Source organism: Athene noctua, chromosome 2 (assembly GCF_965140245.1).
Source record: "Athene noctua chromosome 2, bAthNoc1.hap1.1, whole genome shotgun sequence".
NCBI lineage: Eukaryota > Metazoa > Chordata > Aves > Strigiformes > Strigidae > Athene > Athene noctua.
The window spans coordinates 143,333,519-143,355,414 of NC_134038.1; the positions used below are offsets into that span (position 1 = coordinate 143,333,519).

General features: G+C 37.1%; 1 protein-coding gene across 2 annotated transcripts in view; it reads left to right on the top strand.

The window, feature by feature from the left end:
* The window catches only part of KCNH8 (potassium voltage-gated channel subfamily H member 8), a 200,047-nt gene that overhangs the window by 56,462 nt on the left and 121,689 nt on the right, over positions 1-21,896 (top strand). For both annotated transcript variants that reach the window (XM_074900508.1, XM_074900509.1), the window contains exon 2: positions 7,973-8,206. In XM_074900508.1, coding sequence (XP_074756609.1) covers positions 7,973-8,206 — 234 coding nt within the window. The remainder of the gene's footprint in view (positions 1-7,972; positions 8,207-21,896) is intronic.

Genomic DNA, 21,896 nt, shown 5'->3' on the forward strand with positions numbered 1-21,896 from the left:
CTGAGGAAGGATGACTACTGTCTCTTTGCCTTCAAATTAAACCCAGAGCTGGGTCTGGGTCTATTTCGAGGATAGATTGTTTTGTTCAGGTGAGGAACAGTGGTGTGAGATGCCCCACTGTTGACAAAGAATTAGTACATTTATGACTCGTGCCTCACTGGAGTCTCTAGAATCCAGAGGCCATAGCCTGTTCTCAGTTTCTTCCATGGCCGTTTCCAGGGCTTCAAGTGTAATTTGTTCTCCTTCATTCTTTTTGCAAATAGTGGCTGAAAGCTCCCTGTGCTCAGCATGTGGACAGTATGCAGATTCAACTGGCCTTACATGGTAGAAGCAAGGGAAGGACCATGAAGTTTTTCTACTCTCTTTGCACTCAAACCCCTTTATATTTCCATTTTGAAAATATTTTCTTTATGCACTTATTGATAACTTTTGTATACATCATCTGCTGTACCACAGTGGTTTTGGAAGTGGTCACTTCCAAAGAGGAAAAAAATTTCCACAGAATTTACTTATTTCAAGTGATAAAATGAAGCTTTCTCAATAGTAGGTAAATAGTTCTTCAATCCCAAATCATCACATTGTAAAGAAATCCAGTTCCTTATTTCCAGTATAGTTGGCATCAGGATATTTTCCAAGCCCCTGAGCCACCACTCCATAACCAACATAGTCTCAAAGGAGCATTAGCTTTCAAAGAGGCAGGAACACGATCTTTTAAAGGCATTTCACACTAGGTTCAAAATTTCTAGCTTAAGTTCTTCCCCTCAGATGTGCAGGAATAACAGCTTGTTAATCTATTTCCTGTACTCTGCCACTAGTTCTGTTAGCAGCATCCGTAACATCTGGCTGCTCAGATATATTGCAACATCAGTAGTAGTACATACATTGAAGACAAATACACAAAGAGCTATCAACTGCGGTAGTATTACAAACAGGTTCATCAGGCATGATACTTAAAGACATGTATAAGACACTAAACCCACAAAATATTATGCAATGGTGAAAGTCTGGTATGTCTGTAAACTGAGCACCAGTTGTGAGTAGGTGACACGGTGCTTAAAACAGCTATAAACAAACCAGCGTTCAACTCCTCATTTCATTCCTATTTCAGACAAGTGATAAAGGATGTGAAGAGAATCATATTGGTAAATGTTTGACAAGGATGTGGCTCCTGTCTTTGAACAGTTAGAGTTGTTCAGGACTGTTCATCTGCAAACCTTTCTCTTACTTGAATGTTTGAAACCAAGTGAGGATCCCAGGCTCTTAAGTCATTAGGCTATATGATTTGAGTGTATGAGAACTCAATGTGTTAGTTTCACTTATAGCAATTCCATTTTGACCATTCCAGGTGAATTTTAAAACAACAGAACAGTCTGAAAAAAACCCATCAAATTAAATATTGTTGGGTTATACAAATAGCCCTTCTGCCTGGAGGATGAACTTAAAATTTCCATATATTTCACTGAAGAAATTGCAAAACATGTTTCCTTTGGAGGTGGGAATCTGTGCAATCTTCTCTCCAGTGGACACCTGCAGAAAATACCAAACAACAGCTGAACTCCCTCATCAGGGATAGTTCAGTTCTACCAGGTAAACAAGCACCTTCAGTTCCCACTGAGAAACTTCTGAGGGTGTGGTTACAATGTGCTGGCAACTCACAAGTTGCAGTGTCTCTTCACTGCTAATGTCTTCCTTTCTCTGTCTTTTCCACTGTCAAGTGTTGTCTCACTTCCAGCATTTCAATGCATATAAAACTGCATGCTAGCATTTAAATATTTGACAACTGTAACATAGCTTTTTTAGTTATGTATCAGCACTGTGTGCTGGCAGTCACTGAACAATCAATAATGCAAATAAGGCTGGTCAAGTAGAATGTAATAGTTTTTTACTGAAAAAATAAATTTTGTTAAAATCAACACAGCTTAAAGGTGGGAAAAGAAATATTTTATAGCAACCTTGATTCAACTTCATATATTGGATTTAAATTTTTGTTGCACATAATATATGTAATGTGAATTTGTAATTCCTGATAAATATCAGGAAAAAGTAAAATGACATATATTAGACTAGTTCCACCTGAGGAGAAGATATAGATGTCTGCTTCTGCTAGTGGAGTTTAATTTTGAAGAACTTCAAAGCCATCTCTGCTAAAAGTTCCTCTCCTTTACTATAGTTCATCCATTACAACTGCACTTGATTGTTAAATGAGCAGTAACAACGTTGCCACTATTTGTACAAAGTCCTTTTCATGCCTTATTCTTTGGAGTTCAGGTGGATGCAAATGAAATTTGGATTAGAAACTTAATGGGAACAGCCACAGAGATTTGTAATGAAGGAGCAAATTATTTATTTTTCTTCTCCTCCCCACCCTGGATCCCAGGAGTCCATTCACCATGAGGGTTATTTTTGCTTTTGTTTTTTATTTTGTTTCCCTCTGATACTGTCTGGCTTTTTGATCTGCTTGGTTCTAGGAATAGGTACTTTTTTCATAAAGAAAGCTGCAATCATTTTTCCAGTATTGACCTGATGCACTAATGGCACTGCAGGCTAGGTCTGAGTTCGTTAAATACTCAGTCTCTTAAATGGCTTATGATCTGTGTTTATCAATAAGACTAGGAGATGATTTAGCATCCAGATGCCCAAGTTTTGCTTAAATGTCTCTATGGTGAACTACATCAGAGATGAACTCTTTTTGTAGCTATAAATATTGTATACAGGAAAGCGTTTTCACTGTCAGACTAAATATTATTGTAAATGCAAAGTGAAATGATTTCTTAGCGGATTAATTCAGAACTTTTCTACATAATGGGGATTCATTTTGGCAATGCTGGTTAAGTGGGAACTATGGCAACTCACCTTGAACTGAGTCCACAGAGCTAGGTACTTCAAATATTGTTTTGTACTCTGATTTTGTAACTGTTCCCAATTTTATTGATACATTTCCTTGTAACGTCAGCCTTTATTTGAAATGACTTTGCCAATTAAATCAATTATACAGCTTACAGTGATGGGTACTTTGTTCATCAGTCCATACTTGTAGTTTATTACATAATAGTTCTACCTTTTACTGTACTACTGTAAATTCACTGGAATATACAGTATTTTTTTAGTGAAGAGTGGGAAGAGGTACCAGTATAATCAACATGTTTTTTCTGATTCACGCAGATCTGGATAAATCTTAATCTCACAGTAGTGACCCAGTTAACTACACTTAGATTTTCAAGATGATCCTTAATATGTGGAAGTGTATGCATTATAAAATCATTTTGGTCTCAATCAGATTCAAAGGAATGTAGTTTTTAAATGAGCTTGAACTCTAATTAAACTCACAGATAAATGTGCTGACATAAAGCTAAATGTTTTCATATGCTGTTTTAATCATTCAATTAGGTAATCTTAACTGTTAATGTGGCCATGTTCTCTGTAACAGTAATTTGTGTGAACCTGGGATGAGACTTCTCTTGTTAAGTTGCCCATGTAGAAACTATGGAATCAAACCTACATGTAGTAAAACCTTTCATCCAAAAGAATTACTGACCGTTCTTTATTTGATAGAGTAACTATGTAAGTCACTTGTTTAATTAATGCAGCTTCTTTGATTGCTAGGGATTTTTTTCTTTTGTAGGTTTTCTTCCTTTTTAATTCCTAAATAATTTAGTATTTAAAATTATAATGGTGGTTGGCTGTGCTCAGTTGCACAAGAAGTCAGATAGATGTTCTCTTCACTGATAAAGATGAAGACTTGCAGAAATCGCCTAGACTTTGATGGAAAGAACTGTTACGAGAGCTGGGGAAAAACAACGATTAGATTTATAGCAGACATAGCTACAGTATTAAAGAAAAAACCCTTCTGTCAGTAAGGGATGGCAGTAAGATTTATCAAGGGAGTGCTGACTTTAATTGTAGCATGGTCTCATTACAAACAGTCAGATAAATTGTGTACATTAATTATGAAGGGAGAATTGCGTAATAGCCTTTTCCCTTTAATTATCTCAATTCTAAAACTCTGTCATGGCATGTTTAACAAACCTATCTCTCTGTATAAGATGGCATGTGATATAAATTCATTCAGTTTCTTAGGTTATAATTTTGGGGTATGAGGTCATTGAAACAGGGCAACGGTGTGTAAGCCTGTGATTGAAGGTGTAGTTAGCATGGTTCTGGTTCAACTCCTTTAATTGTCTCCAAGTTTATGCTATGTGTCTGGCAGAGGTTTCTGGAACCATGCAAGTCTTCTGTTGATAAATGTCCTATCCACTCCAATATGTCCTGCTTCCAAAGCAAATGCAGGCATGCAAGCTCCTAATAGTCCTCCTTCAAACTTCCATGTAAAAAAGTCATTTGATCTTCATAGAAAATGCACTTAAAGGAAAAGAATCATGGCTGAAACAAATCTGCTTTTAAATTGTGCTGAAGAGTTGTGCAATACCTCTGTCATATTAATCTGTCTCTGCTGATTTACTGAAGGAAAACTTTGTGAATGTTGTTGGATTTTTTTTGTCTAGGCTTCTTACCTTTAACAGAAGCACTTTTAAATCATCCTTTACACATCACATGCAGGCTTGAACATGCATCCAAGTATTTTTATCAAAAGCTAATGTACAAATACATAATTTAAAATTAAAATAATGTTATTTATTTTGCATAGACCTACAGCCCTTAATTTCTGAAGAGTGTTACTCATGGTTTTGTCAAAATCTGTTCTTTTAGATTGTATGCAGATTGTTCTCTTGTTGCAAATGCCCTGTACTCTGAAACAGTCCCAAAGGCTCAAGGTTACATCTTTCTCAAGTGATCATGATTTTAGCTTGGATGTGTTTTCTTCTCTAAAAAAAAAACTCTCCAAAAACAAAACAACAAAAACCCCCAACCAACAAACAAAATACCCTACCAGTAATCTAGTTCTGTCTCCTCATCAACCAACCTGAATAAAATAAATTAATATTCAGGCTGATATGTTGAAAGAATAATATGGAATTCAAAGTCATCTTTATTACAATGGAAGTGTCAGAATCTACACATAAACGTACCAAAATATACAGAGCAATAAGTTTGTGCCACTCATTGCAATTTTCCTACTGTAAGTTCAAAGATAAGCAAAAGTGCTGTCTTCCAGTCCATGGATTTCTAATCAATTATTCTAAATAAAATTTCATCCTTCCTACTCTGGATTTTAAGATTCAGGTAGCTATCACTGAAGATCATAGAATTAAATGCTGGGGTTTTTATTTGTGTCACACTGAGGCCTGAATGATAAAATTTCACTCTCATTTCTTGTTTTTTGAAATATTTTATGGTGCTTCATGTGCAGTACGAATAGCAAGTGATATAAAAGATTCCAAGCTATGAAAATAAATTACAGAAGTAAATAAACAGAATATTTTACTTTTTAAATGTTTGGTGTAATAGTTAAATGTTAATTATCACTTAATAAATATTACTGAAGAATTTGGTGAAACAGGTAATTATTGGACAAAATTATGTTGCTTGATCCTTAAATATTACAAGGAATTTTTTCAATATATTATTTAAATATGTCCCTTAGTCTAAGAGTTTGGGATTGCAAGCACATCTTTCACCATTTGATTTGAACTTCAGGCACAAGAAAAACAGAAATACATTTCTGATTGTATTTTCCTGAAGATGGTGCTTTACTGTTGTACTCAAAGTTCAGCAAAATTAGTCTTCTAAGCCTTATCAGACATCTGCTGATGTTAATTATTCTAGCTGGCACTGGATTGGCTTTTGAACGTAAATTATCTTCTATGAATGTTAAAGTAACCAAAAGTATTCTGGGTTTATTCTGATGTAAATGACAGCAGAGTTTGGCCATCTTAAATTTTTCATAAAATCAAGATATGCTTTATAAGATCCAGTGTATTCCTGTTCATAATTATATTCCAACACTCCTGCATTCTGAGAACATCCTCCTTACCCTATCTGTCCTTTCAGTGTTTCATATTCTGTCTCATGAAATTCACAACAATTAGAATTAAAAAAAAAAAAGGTCTTTGCGTCACATAATTGTATCTCAAACAATAAGAAACCCAGGAGTAAATTAATTTGATAGGTTACAGATGCATTTGGAAAGTATGAACTGCAGGTCTTACAATGCAACACTGTCATTAAACTGCACTGCAAGCATATGATTTTGATTCTTTTGGTGATGTCAGGATTTTGTTTTGTGTTGACAGGGGGAGCATCGTGTCAGTGCATGAATGGTAATGATACTTATTCCCTAGTTAGGCAAATAAAAATGATAGGTTAAGTCAAGCTCTGTACTGAACCAGAATGCATTTTTAAATCACACTATTTTTAAATGAGAAAAATCTGTTTTATTATAATGATCATTTATTGAAACACTTTAATTAGATTTAAGCAAAAGATGACTAACTGAAATAAAGTCTGAAGAGCAAATTGATCGTTTAATAAACCTCAGCATTACCTTTAAAGTACTGAAATCTTAGCAGTATCAGCTATAGTATTTTATCCCTTGGGTAAATAAAGAGTAACATAGCTGAAGTTGTTGAAATTTCATGGATGTGGAACTCTTGTGACAGTTAAGGCTGAAACAGACCTATTTTTCCTCTATTTTAGTTTATGAATTCTGTTCTTCCTTTCCCCATTCATGAATAATATATCCCTGTATGGGGATTAGGCATATCAGCCTGAGTTTTCCATTAAAATAGTTCAATTTTTGTCTTTAAATTTATGAATATTTATCAGGGGATTCTCAGTTAGTTAATAGCATTTTCCCTTAATGCATACACATGAATTCACATGCACATAGTTCTGAAAAATGAGAGGTATCTATCTTGGGACTAGACTGCTCCTAAACTCCTGCTAGCAAGCTCTAAGGTAAACATTCCTTAATAAGCAATAAGCAAAAAAAATAGTCTTTCCTCTGTCAATATGAAATGTAGACAGATTCTTCCCATAAAACTTTTTTTTTTTTTTTTTTCCCCCACTTCAAGATAAGGAAATATGGGCAAAAAACCTATGTGAAAACTTCATATATTATTTGGAAAGGATCTCCATGCTAATTTAAAAAGACTGTAAAGTGCTAGAGCTGCTGACGTAAACTGAAGATGACAGTCTAAGGCACAAAACCTTCAAAGACACTCCAGCAAGGGGTGGAAATGAGCTGTTATTTGGCAAAGATTTGAACTCAGTTTAGGACATTGTTTATTGTTGATTGATGTCCGTGTCAGTTCTTGAATTTATCATACATGATAGTTGCATCTTACACACACTGAAAAATTATAAAGTGCATCAAAGTGTAACAGGATGGTGAATCTTTGACGTGCCTCTTTTATAGGAAAGAAGTATGTTGGGGCTCTGGAAGACAGGTGGCTGCTTTTGTATAAAATCTTTTTCCCTCACACACACACACAAAAAGAGAAAACAAGGGACAAACAATTCCATGTAGCTTCTGAATGTCCTTCAGCCTTATTTTTAAGGATTCCCTTTCAAAATTATATAATAGAAATTAGTTTGAGTGTTGACAAAAGACTAGCTTTAGCTTGGAGAGCACAGAGAGATTAGATATTTTTTTTTAAGATATAGCTGTGTCTGTTCAGACTGCAGAGTAGTCTGAGTTGCAGCATAACACAGCATCTTTGAAATTTCTCAAAAGCTACCATGTTTGTCACCAGTCTCTGGTCAAGTCATTATTTTAATGTGCTAATATCCATCTCAGAGGCAGTTATAAATTATTGCTCAGGGATGCAATGAGGCAAGCTGTACATATCCATGAGGAACCATTGTATCAAGGTGCTCTGTGGACTGTTAGACTTAATTTCATTTTAGACTAATGGTCTAAAAACAGAAGTTACATTCTTGTTTGCAGGCAACTGGTACTTTGCTTTTAAATGTATGTCCATTTGTGCCTTCCTATGGAGCTAAAGGAAGTATTATGTCAAATTATGTAGAATTCAGACTGTAATCCATGTTTTACTTTTGTGTTCTTCCACAGATAGCAACTTCATTCTTGCAAATGCTCAGGTGGCTAAGGGATTCCCTATTGTTTACTGCTCAGATGGCTTCTGTGAGCTTGCTGGATTTGCACGAACTGAAGTTATGCAGAAGAGCTGCAGCTGTAAATTTTTACTTGGTGCTGAAACAAACGAGCAGATGATTCTTCAAATTGAGAAATCATTGGAGGAGAAGGTAGAATTCAAAGGAGAAATCATGTTCTATAAGAAGAACGGTAAGTTTTTCTTTCCTGATTTGTTAGTCCCAAAGAATGAAACTTAGCATTCATGCATATAATATACAATATGCATTTCTGTGTAATGACTTTTTATGTCTATGATCAGACATACAAGAATAGATTTATATAAAGACAGCTGTGTAGACATCGAGGCTGTGTTACTGATTTTACATAGGTATATGACAAGTTACAAAGATACATAAAAGAAATTCAGGTTCCTAAACTGCATTGTGAGACACTGTGTTATCTGTACTTGGTATGACATTGCATTTTCTACTTTTTCTTATATTGAAGTTCTTACCCCTCCTTGCTGAAACTGTAATTTAAAAATTAATACTCACCATAAGGTAGACAGTGGCTATGTAAAATTTTCAGTCCCATAAATAAAATGCTCAGAACTTTGAATGATCCAAGTGACTTATTCGCCACAGTCACTATATATAAACAGAATAATGATGAATTTCAAAAAGTGGATAAGTGCTATAAGTAAAATTTATATTTAAATATGTATTGTCACATAAAAAAGTTTCCAGGCTTCAGTAAATTTCAAGTTGTACTGCCAAAACTTTCATTCTTATGGTAAGGCATTTATAAGGACCATTTCAAAATCAAGATGAGTGAGCCATGGAAGAAAGCACCCCATGATGCACACTTATCAACTTGTTTCGTTTATATCAGGCTCCTTCAGTGTACCTATTTGGTAAGTATTTACACTGCTATCATTCATGTGATTTTCAAATAGGTGGCACTAAGTGTGAGATACTGATAGGATTGCGACCACCGCAGTGCTATAGGAGCATTCACATTTGCTTAATGATCCATGGGCTCAATGGATCCATGGGTGCCTGTGGATTATCACTTTGTTTTATTATCTGGCTGGAATTTCTAGGTATATGTTAAGGCCACATGCTTTCCTCATAGACCCTACCTGTGCTCTTCTTTACTAATGAAACATTTCCTCTCAAATATTATTACTATTGTATTAAATACTTCAAAAAGTTATTTTCCAAAAGTAATAACCACGTATTGAAAAGATGATAGTCAGTGATCTAGTGTGTTAGGAGAAAGCAGCTTCAATTTCCTTGACATACATGGAAGAAATGTTGCTTAGTTGGCTTGTCTTCATGACCACTGTTTTTCACAGTACGAAATCTTGAAGTTACTCTGAAGATGCTGGTAAATGTTGCCTGATCTTGTCTTTTTGGGGAGACTTGGGGTGTGTGTGTGTTTGTTGTTTGTTGGTTTTTTGCATTTAGAAGAGACTCCCATAGTTCCTTGAACTCATGGTTCAGGAAGGATATTCAGAAAAGTAGCTTCAAATTTGTAAATCATGACTGAATATAGGGAAAAAATGATCTTAATCTGGAAAGATAAGAGCTGTTTTTCTCCAGTATTTTATCATTATGAGTGGGCACAGAGATAAGATATTTCAATGTATGTGTATGTTTTAGCTTTATTTCTTTTATTTATTTAACTGTCTTCTTGTCCTGAATGATAAATTGTGATTCCTTTTCACTATGAAGGGGTGTTTCAAACCTATAATAGGTTAATAGATTAATGCAGGCAGAAAGAGATTACAGGTCAATTTGCTTATCAATGAAGCAGCTGAAGCACAGATAAATAGATAAAGATAAATTGTTTAGGATAAAAGAATTCCCACAATCCATCTTATTTGCATCCCTGTGTATAATTTGACTGGAAGCCATTCCAATACATTTTCTGTGTATGAATAAATTTCCCAGACTGCTTATTATGTTTTTCATTTTCATGTATTTCTGTACCACTGGGAAACAGAAATAAATAGGTATTAAAATAACATGAGACTGTTCTTGAATAGAAGAAAAATTTATCTTTAAAACTAATCTTGTTTTTTCAACAGAGCTGCAAAGTGTAGACACCAAATTTGGTAAATCATCCATTTTAGCTAAATGTTCTGAGTTTGGGTTTTTTTCAGAAGAAAAATTAAACTTCTGAAGCTGTTAGGCTTATTCAACATTGACAGAAAAAAAAATGTCTTTGTTGCAGATAAATTTTTTAAAAATATTTTAAGATGTAAGAACTCGGAATAACAGCCTCAAAATAACTGTATGGATATGTTCAGGCTTACCTGATATTGAAAATAATTGTCAGTTAGGCTAGTGCCTAGTGTAATGCCAGGAACACGGGTCAGTGGGAGACAATTAGCAATGTCTATTCATCATCAGGTTACATTTCACTGTTATCTTTAGGACTTTAGAGTGAAACTAGGTATCTGGCTTTAGTCCACGATTCAGAGGTACAGTCTTTCTCTGTAGGCCTAACTACAAGACCAAATTAACACTTTCAGGGATAACTTCAGGGATAGAAGTTCAGCTTCCAAGATAATTCTGAGCTCACAGAAAAGATTGATGCCCCTCAGCATACTTCTTAAAACTTAATAATGAGTACAACATTATGATAAGAAATAACTATGAGGGAAATGGATCTATGAACACAATAACTTATTCATGGTTTCTTCTCTATTTGATATAAAATGAAGAAGCAGCTTGAAATTTGTAATTAATCTTTTTTTCTTCTTTTTCCCCCCATCTGTGTCTTATCTTTTTGGGAAGAAATCCAAACTTCCAAAACTGAATATTGGTTGATTTCTTAATTGCCACACTTTTCAGTATTTTGAATTTTATTTAAACTTACCTTAAAACTGATTTATTTTTTTAGTAGATTATTCACTCTAAGCAAGCACTGATTCAAGCTTGGGACCTAAAGCTCTTACTAGTTTTGATCTGAATTTAGTAAGTTTGAATATGGGGCTCTTCACAGTTACTTAACCGTCAATTAAGAAGTCACATAGCACTTCTGCTCAATAATTGTTAGTTAAAGGAATGATTGTTATAACTAAAGCAACTCCAGCAACCCACATGCAATTTCATGGGAAGTTCCAGACTACTCTGAGCTGACACTGCAGCAAGAGTGGCATGCAAGGAGTTGGGTAGGGAGCTGAGTAAAATGGATTACCTGTCTGGGGGATAAAATGAAGAATTTCATTGTCTTTGTCATTTGGGTTTGGATCTTAACAGAAGGATGATCTTCAGCAGTTGTGCTCTGACCAAACTGGAAAACAATCCTCCTGGAACAACTAGTAGTGGGTAGGAACTTTTCTCTATGTGTGTTTTTCTTTTTGACATTTTAATGAATCCTTAGAGTAGGATAAGCTGGTTGTACCTTCTCATGCAGGATATCTTCTACTATGTTAGCACAGAACTGTGGAAGCAGCTTGAGAGAGAGATGTCTTTTGAAAATCCCACTCAAAATACACTTTTCACCACAGTTTCAGAATTTGTTCCGGTTCCTCATTCAGTTTCTAAATTTTCATTCATCAGAACTATATTGGGTTTTTGAAGGCAAATAGAAAAGGAAACTATCAAGAGACAAGGAATTTTATAATGCCATTCTTCAGAAAGTTTTAAAACTACATAGCTTAACTGTTTTTTAAACTTTATTTCTCTTATTATTTCTACACTTTCTTTAAAACACCTGCAACAAATTAAGTTTTAATTTCTAATAATGAAAACACAAAGTAAACTTTGTGAATTAAGGTGAGTTGTGAGAAAAGAACTCACTCACTGGATCTCTTTTTTAAAATAATCTAAATGCAGATGGACACTATGCTGAGGAACTGCAATTAGAGAAACCCTTCTTTTTCTTTGTGCCAAACCACTGCAGAAGCTTGTCAACAACAAGTACGTGTAGTTAAAAGAGGTCTTCACAGTCCTCCAAACTGATGTACAAATAAGCAGCAGTGTGGATTTTTTCCTTTTCTGTTACAGCCCAAGATGATGCTACAATAAGCCCTATAATCATTGACTTAGTCCAGTCTAAGCTCTCCATCTTCAGTTGCTGAGGTCATACCCTGGTTCCCTTATGACCCCATCAAACTCATTTCCTCTGTCTCAAAAATCAGTTTGTAGTATTTAAAAAGAGGTCTGTTCTTCCACATACGCTTTTAAGACTGTAGTAGTCCTACAACCTTCCTTCACTGAAAGGAAATTGACCTCTTTCTGTGTATGTGTAACTTGTGTGAAACACTGTGTAATCAGTGATGGCCCCTTCTGACTTACAGATGTTTGAGAGGCTTTACTGCGGTCTCCATTGTATCTGTGCACCCCAGCAACAGCGCTGTTTGCTCAGGCTTTTGAGGGCAATTAAAAATCTCTGCTGTAAGAGGACTGGAGCAAGTGGGTATTGCTAAGAACACCATCGCAAGTTGCCTTAGGATTTGACTGTAAGCAGTTTTGCATTTATTTGTGGTAGACAACAGGGACTCAAGGGACTCTGTCATCTTCTATGTGTAAACTGATTTAAACTCTTCCTGAGGTATGTCTTGGGCAAGTGTCTTGTAGTTCTTGGCCTTTAAAGATTTGCTAAGTAACTTATAAAGTCACAAATTTAAGAGTCAGTAGAATTAAATCAAGGTATTTGGGCTCTTCTCATCAGTGTAGGAGAATATGTGTTTTAATAACTGTGTATCCCTATCTGGAAGGTCAACACCAAGGTATTATTTCAGATGAGCAGAATACGAGGAGAAAGGGTGAAAGGTAGAGCCTCTGATTGGGTTACTGGATATCAGCAGGCAAAAGGCCATTTGAAGTCTTGGTGTAAGAGCATTCTCATATAAGCTGCAATGACAGCCACAGGCAAATGAAATAAGCCTCAAGCTGTGAGGCATCATCTATAGCCTCTGCCACAGTTGCAGTTGAATAATTTGGCTACAGGATAGCAAAGACTACATTACATTATTTGCAGTTAATACATGACTTGTGTTAAGCAAATAAAGCAAGCTTTTTTTAGATTATGATTTTAATCTTATTTAAAATTATACAAGTTTTAATTAATTTTAAAGATATTTAAGGAAAGTTAATTTCTTTTAGAATGAAAGAAAATTAGGTTTTCTTAAAGCTTTTCTTCTCTACAAAAAATATATTCTCATTGCAGATATTGTATCCCTTTTTTCAACAAGAAATTTAAAAACCTACTTTTAATGGCTGTCTGAAAATATCCTGTAGCATTTTGAAACATGGAAGTCATATGGTACCTTTTTAATATGAAGTGACTTCCTGCTATAGCAATCTCCTGAAATCCACCATGTCATTGGGAAACTTCAATCCCAGCAGTTAGAGAAGAGGCATTTATTAGAATTTTCTAATTGAAAAAAAAAAAAAAAAGTCCATACTGAAAAATCAATTTTTTTAGTGACATCTAGTTACTAATGTAGAGGAAGTCCCTTGAGAAGTTGCTTGGCTGGATAGTTCATAGCAATGTGATGTCACTCCTGCCCTGCCTTAAAAACATGGCCTAAAAATAAAAAAGCTAAAAAGCTTTTGTGTCTGGTTTTCTCACATTATCTTAATTATAGTACAAAATACAGGAGGAGAGGAATAAGAAGAACAAGTAACACTGAAAAGCTGATATAATAATAATCATAGGATCAAAGAGTAGAGTGGTTTGGGTTGTAAGGGACCTTAAAGATCATTCAGTTTCAACCCCCCTGTCACAGGCAGGGACACCTTCCACTAGCCCAGGTTGCTCAAAGCCCCGTCCAACCTGGCCTTGAACACTGCCAGGGAGGGGGCAGCCACAGCTTCTCTGGGAAACCTGTGCCAGTGTCTCACCACCCTCACAGGAAAGAATTTCTTCCTTATATCTAATCTAAATCTATCTATTACGACCCTCCCTGATAAAGAGTCCCTCCCCATCTTTCCTGTAGGTTTCCTTTAAGTACTGGAATATCAGCACCTAAAGAAGTACTTAAAGAAGGCTTTCTCCTCTTCTCTCTTCTCTCTTCTCTCTTCTCTCCTCTCTCCTCTCTCCTCTCTCCTCTCTCCTCCCTTCTCCCTTCTCCCTTCTCCCTTCTCCCTTCTCCCTTCTCCCTTCTCCCTTCTCCCTTCTCCCTTCTCCCTTCTCCCTTCTCCCTTCTCCCTTCTCCCTTCCCCTTCCCCTTCCCCTTCCCCTTCCCCTTCCCCTTCCCCTTCCCCTTCCCCTTCCCCTTCCCCTTCCCCTCTCCTCTCCTCTCCTCTCCTCTCCTCTCCTCTCCTCTCCTCTCCTCTCCTCTCCTCTCCGTTAAACCCAACTCTCAGCCCATCCTCATAGGGGACATGATCCGTTCCCCTGATCATCCTCGTGGACCTCCTCCAACAGGTCCATGTCATTCTTAGGTTGAGGCCCCAGAGCTGGACACAGGACTCCAGGTGGGGTCTCAGGAGAGTGGAGTAGCGAGGGATAAACCCCTCCCTTGACCTGCTGGCCACACTTCTCTTGATGCAGCCCAGGACACAGTTGGCTTTCTGGGCTGCAAGCACACGTTGCTGGCTCACAGTCAGTTTTCCATCCACTAATACTCCCAAGTCCTTCTCCGCAGGGCTGCTCTCAATCCACTCATTGCCCAGCCTGTATTTGTGCTTGGGATTGCCCTGACCCTTGTGCAGGACCTTGCACTTGGCCTCATTGAACTCCATGAGGCTCACATGTTCCCACCTCTCCAGCTTGTCCAGGTCCCTCTGGATGGCACATCCCTTCCCTCCAGCGTGTCGACCACAATGCACAGCTTGGTGCCATCAGCAAACTCACTGAGGGTGCCCTCAGTCCCACTGTCCATGTCACCAACAAAGATGTTAAATAGTGCCGGCCCCAGTGCTGACCCCTGGGGAACGACACTTGTCACTGCTCTCCCTTGGACATTGAGCTGTTGACTGCAACCCTTGGAGTGAGACCATCAAGCCAATTCCTTACCCACCAAGTGGTCCATCCATCAAATCCATGTCTCTCCAATTTGGAGACAAGGATGTTGTGCATGTCAGCATCAGATGCTTTGCAGTAGTCCAGGTAGATGACATCAGTTGCTCTACCCTTATCCATGAATGCTGTTACCTCATTGTGGAAGATCATCAGGTTTTTCAGGCACGATTTGTCCTTAGTGAATCCATATGGGCCATCACCCATCATTTCCTTATTTTCCATATGTCCTAACAAAGTTTCCAGCAGGATCTGCTCCACGATCTTGCTGGGCACAGAAGTGAGACTGACTGGCCTGTTGTTGCCTGGGTCTTTCTATAGTCCCTTTTTAAAAATGAGAGTTATGTTTCCCCCTTTTCAGTCAGCAGGAACTTCACCAGACTGCCATGACTTCTCAAATAGGATGGATAGTGGCTTGGCCACTTCATCCACCAGTTCTCTCAGGACCTGTAGATGCATCTCATCAGGTCCCATGGTCTTGTGCACCTTCAGGTTCCTTAGATGGTCTCAAACCTGATCTTCTCCTACAGTGGGCAGTTCTTCATTCTCCCAGTCCCCACCTTCACCTTCTATGTCTTGGGTGGTGTGGCTTGAGCCCTTGCCAGTGAAGACTGAGGCAAAAAGTCATAAGAGTACTTCAGCCTTCTCCATATCCCCATAACCAAGGCTGCTCCCTTCTGGAGATAGCCCACATTTTCCTTAGCCTTCCTTTTTATCACTATCCTATTTACCTATAGAATCTTTACTTGTTTCCCTTGTTGACATCCCTGGCCAGATTTAATACTAATTTAATTCTATTTGGCCTTTCTAAACTGATCCTTGGCTGCTTGGACAGTTTCTCTGTATTCCTGACAGGCTTTCTGTCCTTTCTTCTACCCTCTGCAGGCTTTCTTTTTATGTTTGTGTTTGTCCAGGAGCAGCTTGATCATCCATGTGGGCTTCCTGTCATTCTTACCTGACTTCCTCTTTGTTGGGATGTATTGGTCCTGAGCTTGGAGGAGGTGATTCTTGAATACAAACCAGTGTTCTTGGGCCCCTCTTCCCTCCAGATCTTCATCCAATTGGTACTCTACCAAGCAGATCCCTGAAGAGGCCAAAGCCTGTTCTTCTGAAGTCCAAGGTAGTGAGCTTGCTGTGTGCTCTCCTCACTGCCCTGAGGATCTTGAACTCTGCTATTTCATGGTCACTGCAACCAAGGCTGCCCTTGAGCTTCACACTCCACACCAGCCCCTCCTTGTCGGTGAGAACAAGGTCCAGCATAGTACCTCTCCTCATTGGCTCCTCTATCACGTGGAGAAGTAAGTTATCATCAGTGCATTCCAGGAACCTCCTGGATTGCTTATGTCCTGCTCTGTTGTCCCTCCAACAGAATATCTAACATCAATCAATACCTAATTGCAATTACATGAGCCATAAACAATTATTTTTATATTTATAAATGCATAATCTTTTTTTTTTCATTTTTCATTTTTCTTTCTTTTTTCTTCCCCCCTTCCATATAGGCATTAGGAAGTTTCTTTGATCTTGGGAAATCTTTCTCTTAAAAAAGCAGTGTGGTTGTGGATGTAGACAGAAGGCATGTCCTTATTTTCCTCTGTTTCACAGAAGAGGGAATTTTTTGGCTCCTTTCCTCTCCAAACACTTCATCTGATTGACCCACATCCTCTGATGAAAGTTAATATGTAGCCTTGAAATGTGTAGATGTTTTAGAGACAATCCCAGCTTCTGCAGCAGAAGAGGAAGACTGGGCAGACTTCTGCTGCTCCAGAGACCCCTGATGTAAACTCTGCAGAGCCATGGGTGAAGCTGTCAGCAAAAGCCTGTGAGGAGACAAATAAGGGGATGAACTTCAGTTAGAAGAAAAAAGGAAAAAAAAAAAAAAAAAGGCAGTAAACCCCCCTGTGTGCAATGTGATCTAAAACATCTGAGATCTTTTGCTGTAATTTAATGAGACTTCAACAAGACATTCCTTACTAACTGACAGCGCTGATACTTTGTTCTGGTGGCACTCACAATGACACTAATAGCTTCTTTCAATAACAACATGATTTATTAAAAGTGCAATTCACTAAGAAAAGATTTGTTCTCCTAGAAACACATTGATAAGTAAATAAATCCGTATGAGTGTTTCCTGCTACTTACTGCATTGTTACAAAGTGATGGACCCTTCATTACTTACAGATGCTTACACATTAGTGTTTCCAGACAGGGATACTGGGCTTCCAGCTGCACTTAATATGAATAGCTGTTAGTAATACTCTATGCACTTTTTCAATTTTTTATGATATATTTGATTATGCTACTTTTCACACATGCATTTTTAGGAAGAGATGTAGCTATTTATTTTTCAGTGGGATGTTTGTACTACATCAAACTGGTCACTCTTCAGATTTTCTCACAATTTAATGGCCACACTGAGGCTGCTGATAGACTGCCTTTTATTTTTATGAGTTTTAAATCAAGCTTTAGCTAAAAGTTGACTTGTGTCCCTGTACTTCACCATGAATTATGCTGTTCTTTGGTTAAAGAAATATCAAAGTACCATTTCTCCTGATGACTATCTGCCTCCCTCCTCCTGACATTTCCTTATTTTGTTCATGATCCCCAAATCCACATGCTGGGTCATGGTGCAGACTAGTTGCCATCTCCTGTGCTGACAGTTGCAGTGAGTTTCTTGCATTAGGTCCATAGTTTTTTGAAAGAGCGGCACAAGGCTCATATTAGCACTGTCTGTTGAACCCTCTCACTAATTTGGCTTGGAATTGTAAAAGCAGTCTGATTTTATAGAGCAGTTAAGTAATTAAAAGGTTAGAATCTACTACTTTCCAACTGACAGGGTTACTATAATTCTTTTCAGAGGGCAGGCTCAGAGTCTCTTTACAGCATGTGCTTACACGGATTCAAGTGGTGAACTGGGAAGATTAATCCTCTCTACAGTGTTATGTAATTACTCAGTATGTGTTTCAAAACACTTCTGTACAAAAAACTTGAACCTGACAAGATGGAGGTATCAATGCTGATCCACGACCTGACCCAGCTTTAGCCCCTTCCTTCCAGCAAGGTGCCAGTGAGCAGCATGTCAAGTGCAAATTAAAGATCTTGAATCATGAGCTCAACAGAAAATCCTCAAACTTGCTGAAAACTGCTGATTAATATTAACAAACAAAGCTAAAATATAATAGACAGCAACTATAGAGGCACTGATAGTCTTATTAAACAGAAAGCTTCTCTGACCTAACCTCATGGAAAAAGCAGGGGAAAACAAATGATCGGTTTCTAAAGTAGAGCTGTGTAATATAAGTGGAAAACTAATCAGCAGAATCCCCTTTCTCCATGTGACGTCTGTTGAAAGCTATATGAATAAGCATGAGGTTTTGACCAGCACCTCTCCCAGCGCTGGGAGACCTCCCATTCTGCCAACACCAGACCTTTTGTTTCTAAGGGCTACCACTGCCAGAGACACTAGAATCAGGGTCATGAAAATATCTTACACAAAGATATTTTTATTTACGTTGCTATCACTTGTTATTTGAAACTGAAAAAGCGGAAAATTTTCTTTATGAATGTAGTGGTCTGTTTAGGTATTGCTGTGTTTTTGCTTACAGGAAATTTCATGTTATTTTTGAAGCTTCTCCTTAAGAGAACAAAATAATGAGCTTAAAAGCAAAATAACATCATTTGAAAACATAGTTGTGTTCATTTGAAAACATAGTTGTGTTTAGATGAATGTGGGCTACAACTCCTTTGATACCAAAATATCAGACACAGTTTCAAAAAGATTAGGTAGCTTACAGGAAGAAACCGAGAGAAATAAAAAAAATGTGTGTATAAATATATGTTTTTTAATATATATGTGTATATGTGTAAATATGTATAAACATATACATACATATATGTATACAAGAGATCGTCCTAGCTTTAGAAAATTTCTTGCTTTTTTTTTCAAGAGACAGAAGTACATCTCTCAGTACACTGAGAAATCATATTTACTTCTGTAATTACATCTACATGTTGGATTAGAATCTGTGGAACTCCAAAAGGAATAAGGACCATCGGTTGTAAGCCGGGTTTTAACAATAGGCTTTGAAAAATATAGTAATCAAGGGAAAATGAACTTTATTCATTTTGGGACTGCTCAACTCAAAGCAATGAAAAAAGCAGAATTCAACTGAAGACACTAAGGACTAGACTGCTCAGGAAGGATTGAGCCTGACTTTTCTGAAACAGTCCATACAAAGATATTAAAGAAACAGTATTTTGTTTTGGGTTTTGTTGGTTTTGTTTTGTTGAGTTTTTTTCCCACTTTAACTATAGATATTGGATATTCATTTACATCAATAGACTGTCTCAATTAGTACTTTCCCAGGATTTAGCGGGCAAATGCTGAATTATTATGACCGTGACAGAGTAATGATAATTGCAGGTGGAGGAAAAGGAAGTTGCAGACTGATATGAATCTGCCCTGATTCTTTGTGCATTTAAACAGAATGTATTTCATTGACTTAAGTGAGTTTTTAGATAATCCTGTGTATTTTACTAATTGTTATAAATGTAACCTGGTAAATTATTACATCAGGGAAGTATTTATCTCCTTAAATGCAGTTTTCTTTTCTAATCTGGATGGAGATAGGAAAAGGAAATTAGAGCAGACAAGAAGTAAGTAGTACACATAAGGATAATGTATGTCACATGGTTTTAACAAGCATTGCTTAGTTTCTCTGGTTTTGTTCAATGAAAACTCAAATGTAGCTAGAGGATTTTGAAGCGGAGTTTCATTAAGAAGGAAAGATAGTGGAGTTATAGAGACAGGAAAGCTGAATAAACCAAGCTGAAATGTAGATGTGCTGTAGCTCATAAATTAGTTTGCATAAAATGTGCACTGCAGACTGTACTTAGTGGTTGCATACAAAAAATATAAAGAACACTAAGGTTGGAAAAGTCACACACTCAGACTAGGACCTGCTGTTATAGAGGTAGTCTGTGTTCACATAGTAATAAATGGAGACTTTGAGGTGGCAAGTTAAGCCTCTCTCTGCTTTACACTGACAGTTTGCAGGAGAGCCAAGGATAGGAGATTGCTGTGCTGAAAAGTGCCTTCTCTTAGAACATCCTTTCCCTCTCTCCCTCTCTCCATCATGGCAGTGATGGCAGAAGTTAGACGTGATGGGTAACATCACAGACAGGTCACTGAGTCACCTGGCAGTAGAGAGCACAGAGCGTAGGTTGAAGCAGTTGGGCCCAAAAAAGGAGGGTGGAAACACATGAAGGAGGGATTTGCACGTTTTCTGATGAGATATAATAAATTTGAATAATTTCATGTAGTACTCCATAGCCTATACAGAGGCATGCAGGCATATTTTGAATGGAAGTTTCTAAATCAGTTCTGCAGAATTAACACCATCTTATTCATACTGACACGCAATTTTTGCTTTGTTATTAAGGTATCTTATGTATCACCTTTCTTCTACCTTGTTCCTGGGATATCACTGTATTCTGTTTTAAGATATTTTGGCATGCATTTACACTGGCTGTTAAAACTTATAGGGAGAGTCATTTGTAGGATACAAGCATGATCTGTTGGCTGTACAGAGCCTTGGGAAATGAGTTCTTGAGCTTTCTTTACTAGTCCTATGGAAGTGTTAACCATCAGTGATCATATAAGTCAATTACATAATAGCCCTTATGTGTTGTTAGTTTTCTTGCAATTTTATCAGACCAAAAACTGTCACTAGGCTAAAGCACACAGGCTGTCATCTACAGGAGGGGAATTCAAGGGAAAAAAAAAAAAAAAAAAGAAAAAGATTTTGTTAATACATATATGTGATTTCTGCAGAGCTGATGGAGAATTTTGTTTAAAGCAGCAAAAATTTGCATTAGGTGTGTTAATTGATCATTGTTAAAGTTGGGATATTTACAAGAGAGAAATTATAGCTAATTATAGCTATACTTTTTCTTTCATCTCCTTTCCCTTTCTGTTTAGTTCAGTTGCATTTTTTTTAAAGCATTGTTTTCTTGTTTGCACTTTGCACTCCTCAACAAACTGTTGACATCTTGTCAAAACCACAGAACATTCAAAACAAAACGTTATCAGTGATGCTGGAAAACTTTGTATAAACTAATGAAAGAGAGAGTCTGGTTTCCCTAGGCAAAGTCTTCGTCATCCTGGTCTGTCAGTCTTAGAGTCTGCAGTGGGAAAGTGGAAATGATGAGGCTAAAACTTCTCTGGCAATATCATGTATCCAACAGCAGGTTTATTTTGCTAATTGAAAGTAACTCTTGGCAATGGGACAGTGTTGCAATGCTGAAGACTTAGCATCAACCTTGTTGACAAGTTATTACAGCTATCTATGTGAAAATATTTTTATCTTTGCCTTTTACATAGCAAATTCCTGGAAATATGGTGGTTGATTGTTGTTGTTGTTGGGTGGGGTTTTTTGTTTGTTTTTGTTTTTTTTATTTTTTTTTTAAGTTTGATTTGCATCTATGTAAATGAACATTTAGTTTACTTAGTCAAGTACTGAAACAAAGAAATGTGACAGATTTATGATGCATTCTGCAGCCTAATTCTGCCCTCTTATGCTTGTATATAATGATGATTATTCCTTGAAGAGTGATTGTTTTGTGTCACAAGACTAATATGTATATCTAATATGCAAAACATTTAAACTTTCATTTTTTTCTTCAGGTACTTGGTTTCTTAGACCATGAAACACTGCATTTGGTTAGTCTGGAATATTAGATGCAGAGCTTTGTGAAAGAGCTCTGCATCTTAATCCCTCTTTTTACCACAGAGAGGTGGAGATAAATCACAGGAATTTGTTCATTTGTGATTTTCTGCCCTTGAGTGACGGAAGGGACAATGCAATCTGGTTCGGTGTCTGTCTGGAGAGTGGTGTGGTAAGCAAGATCCTGAGGAAGT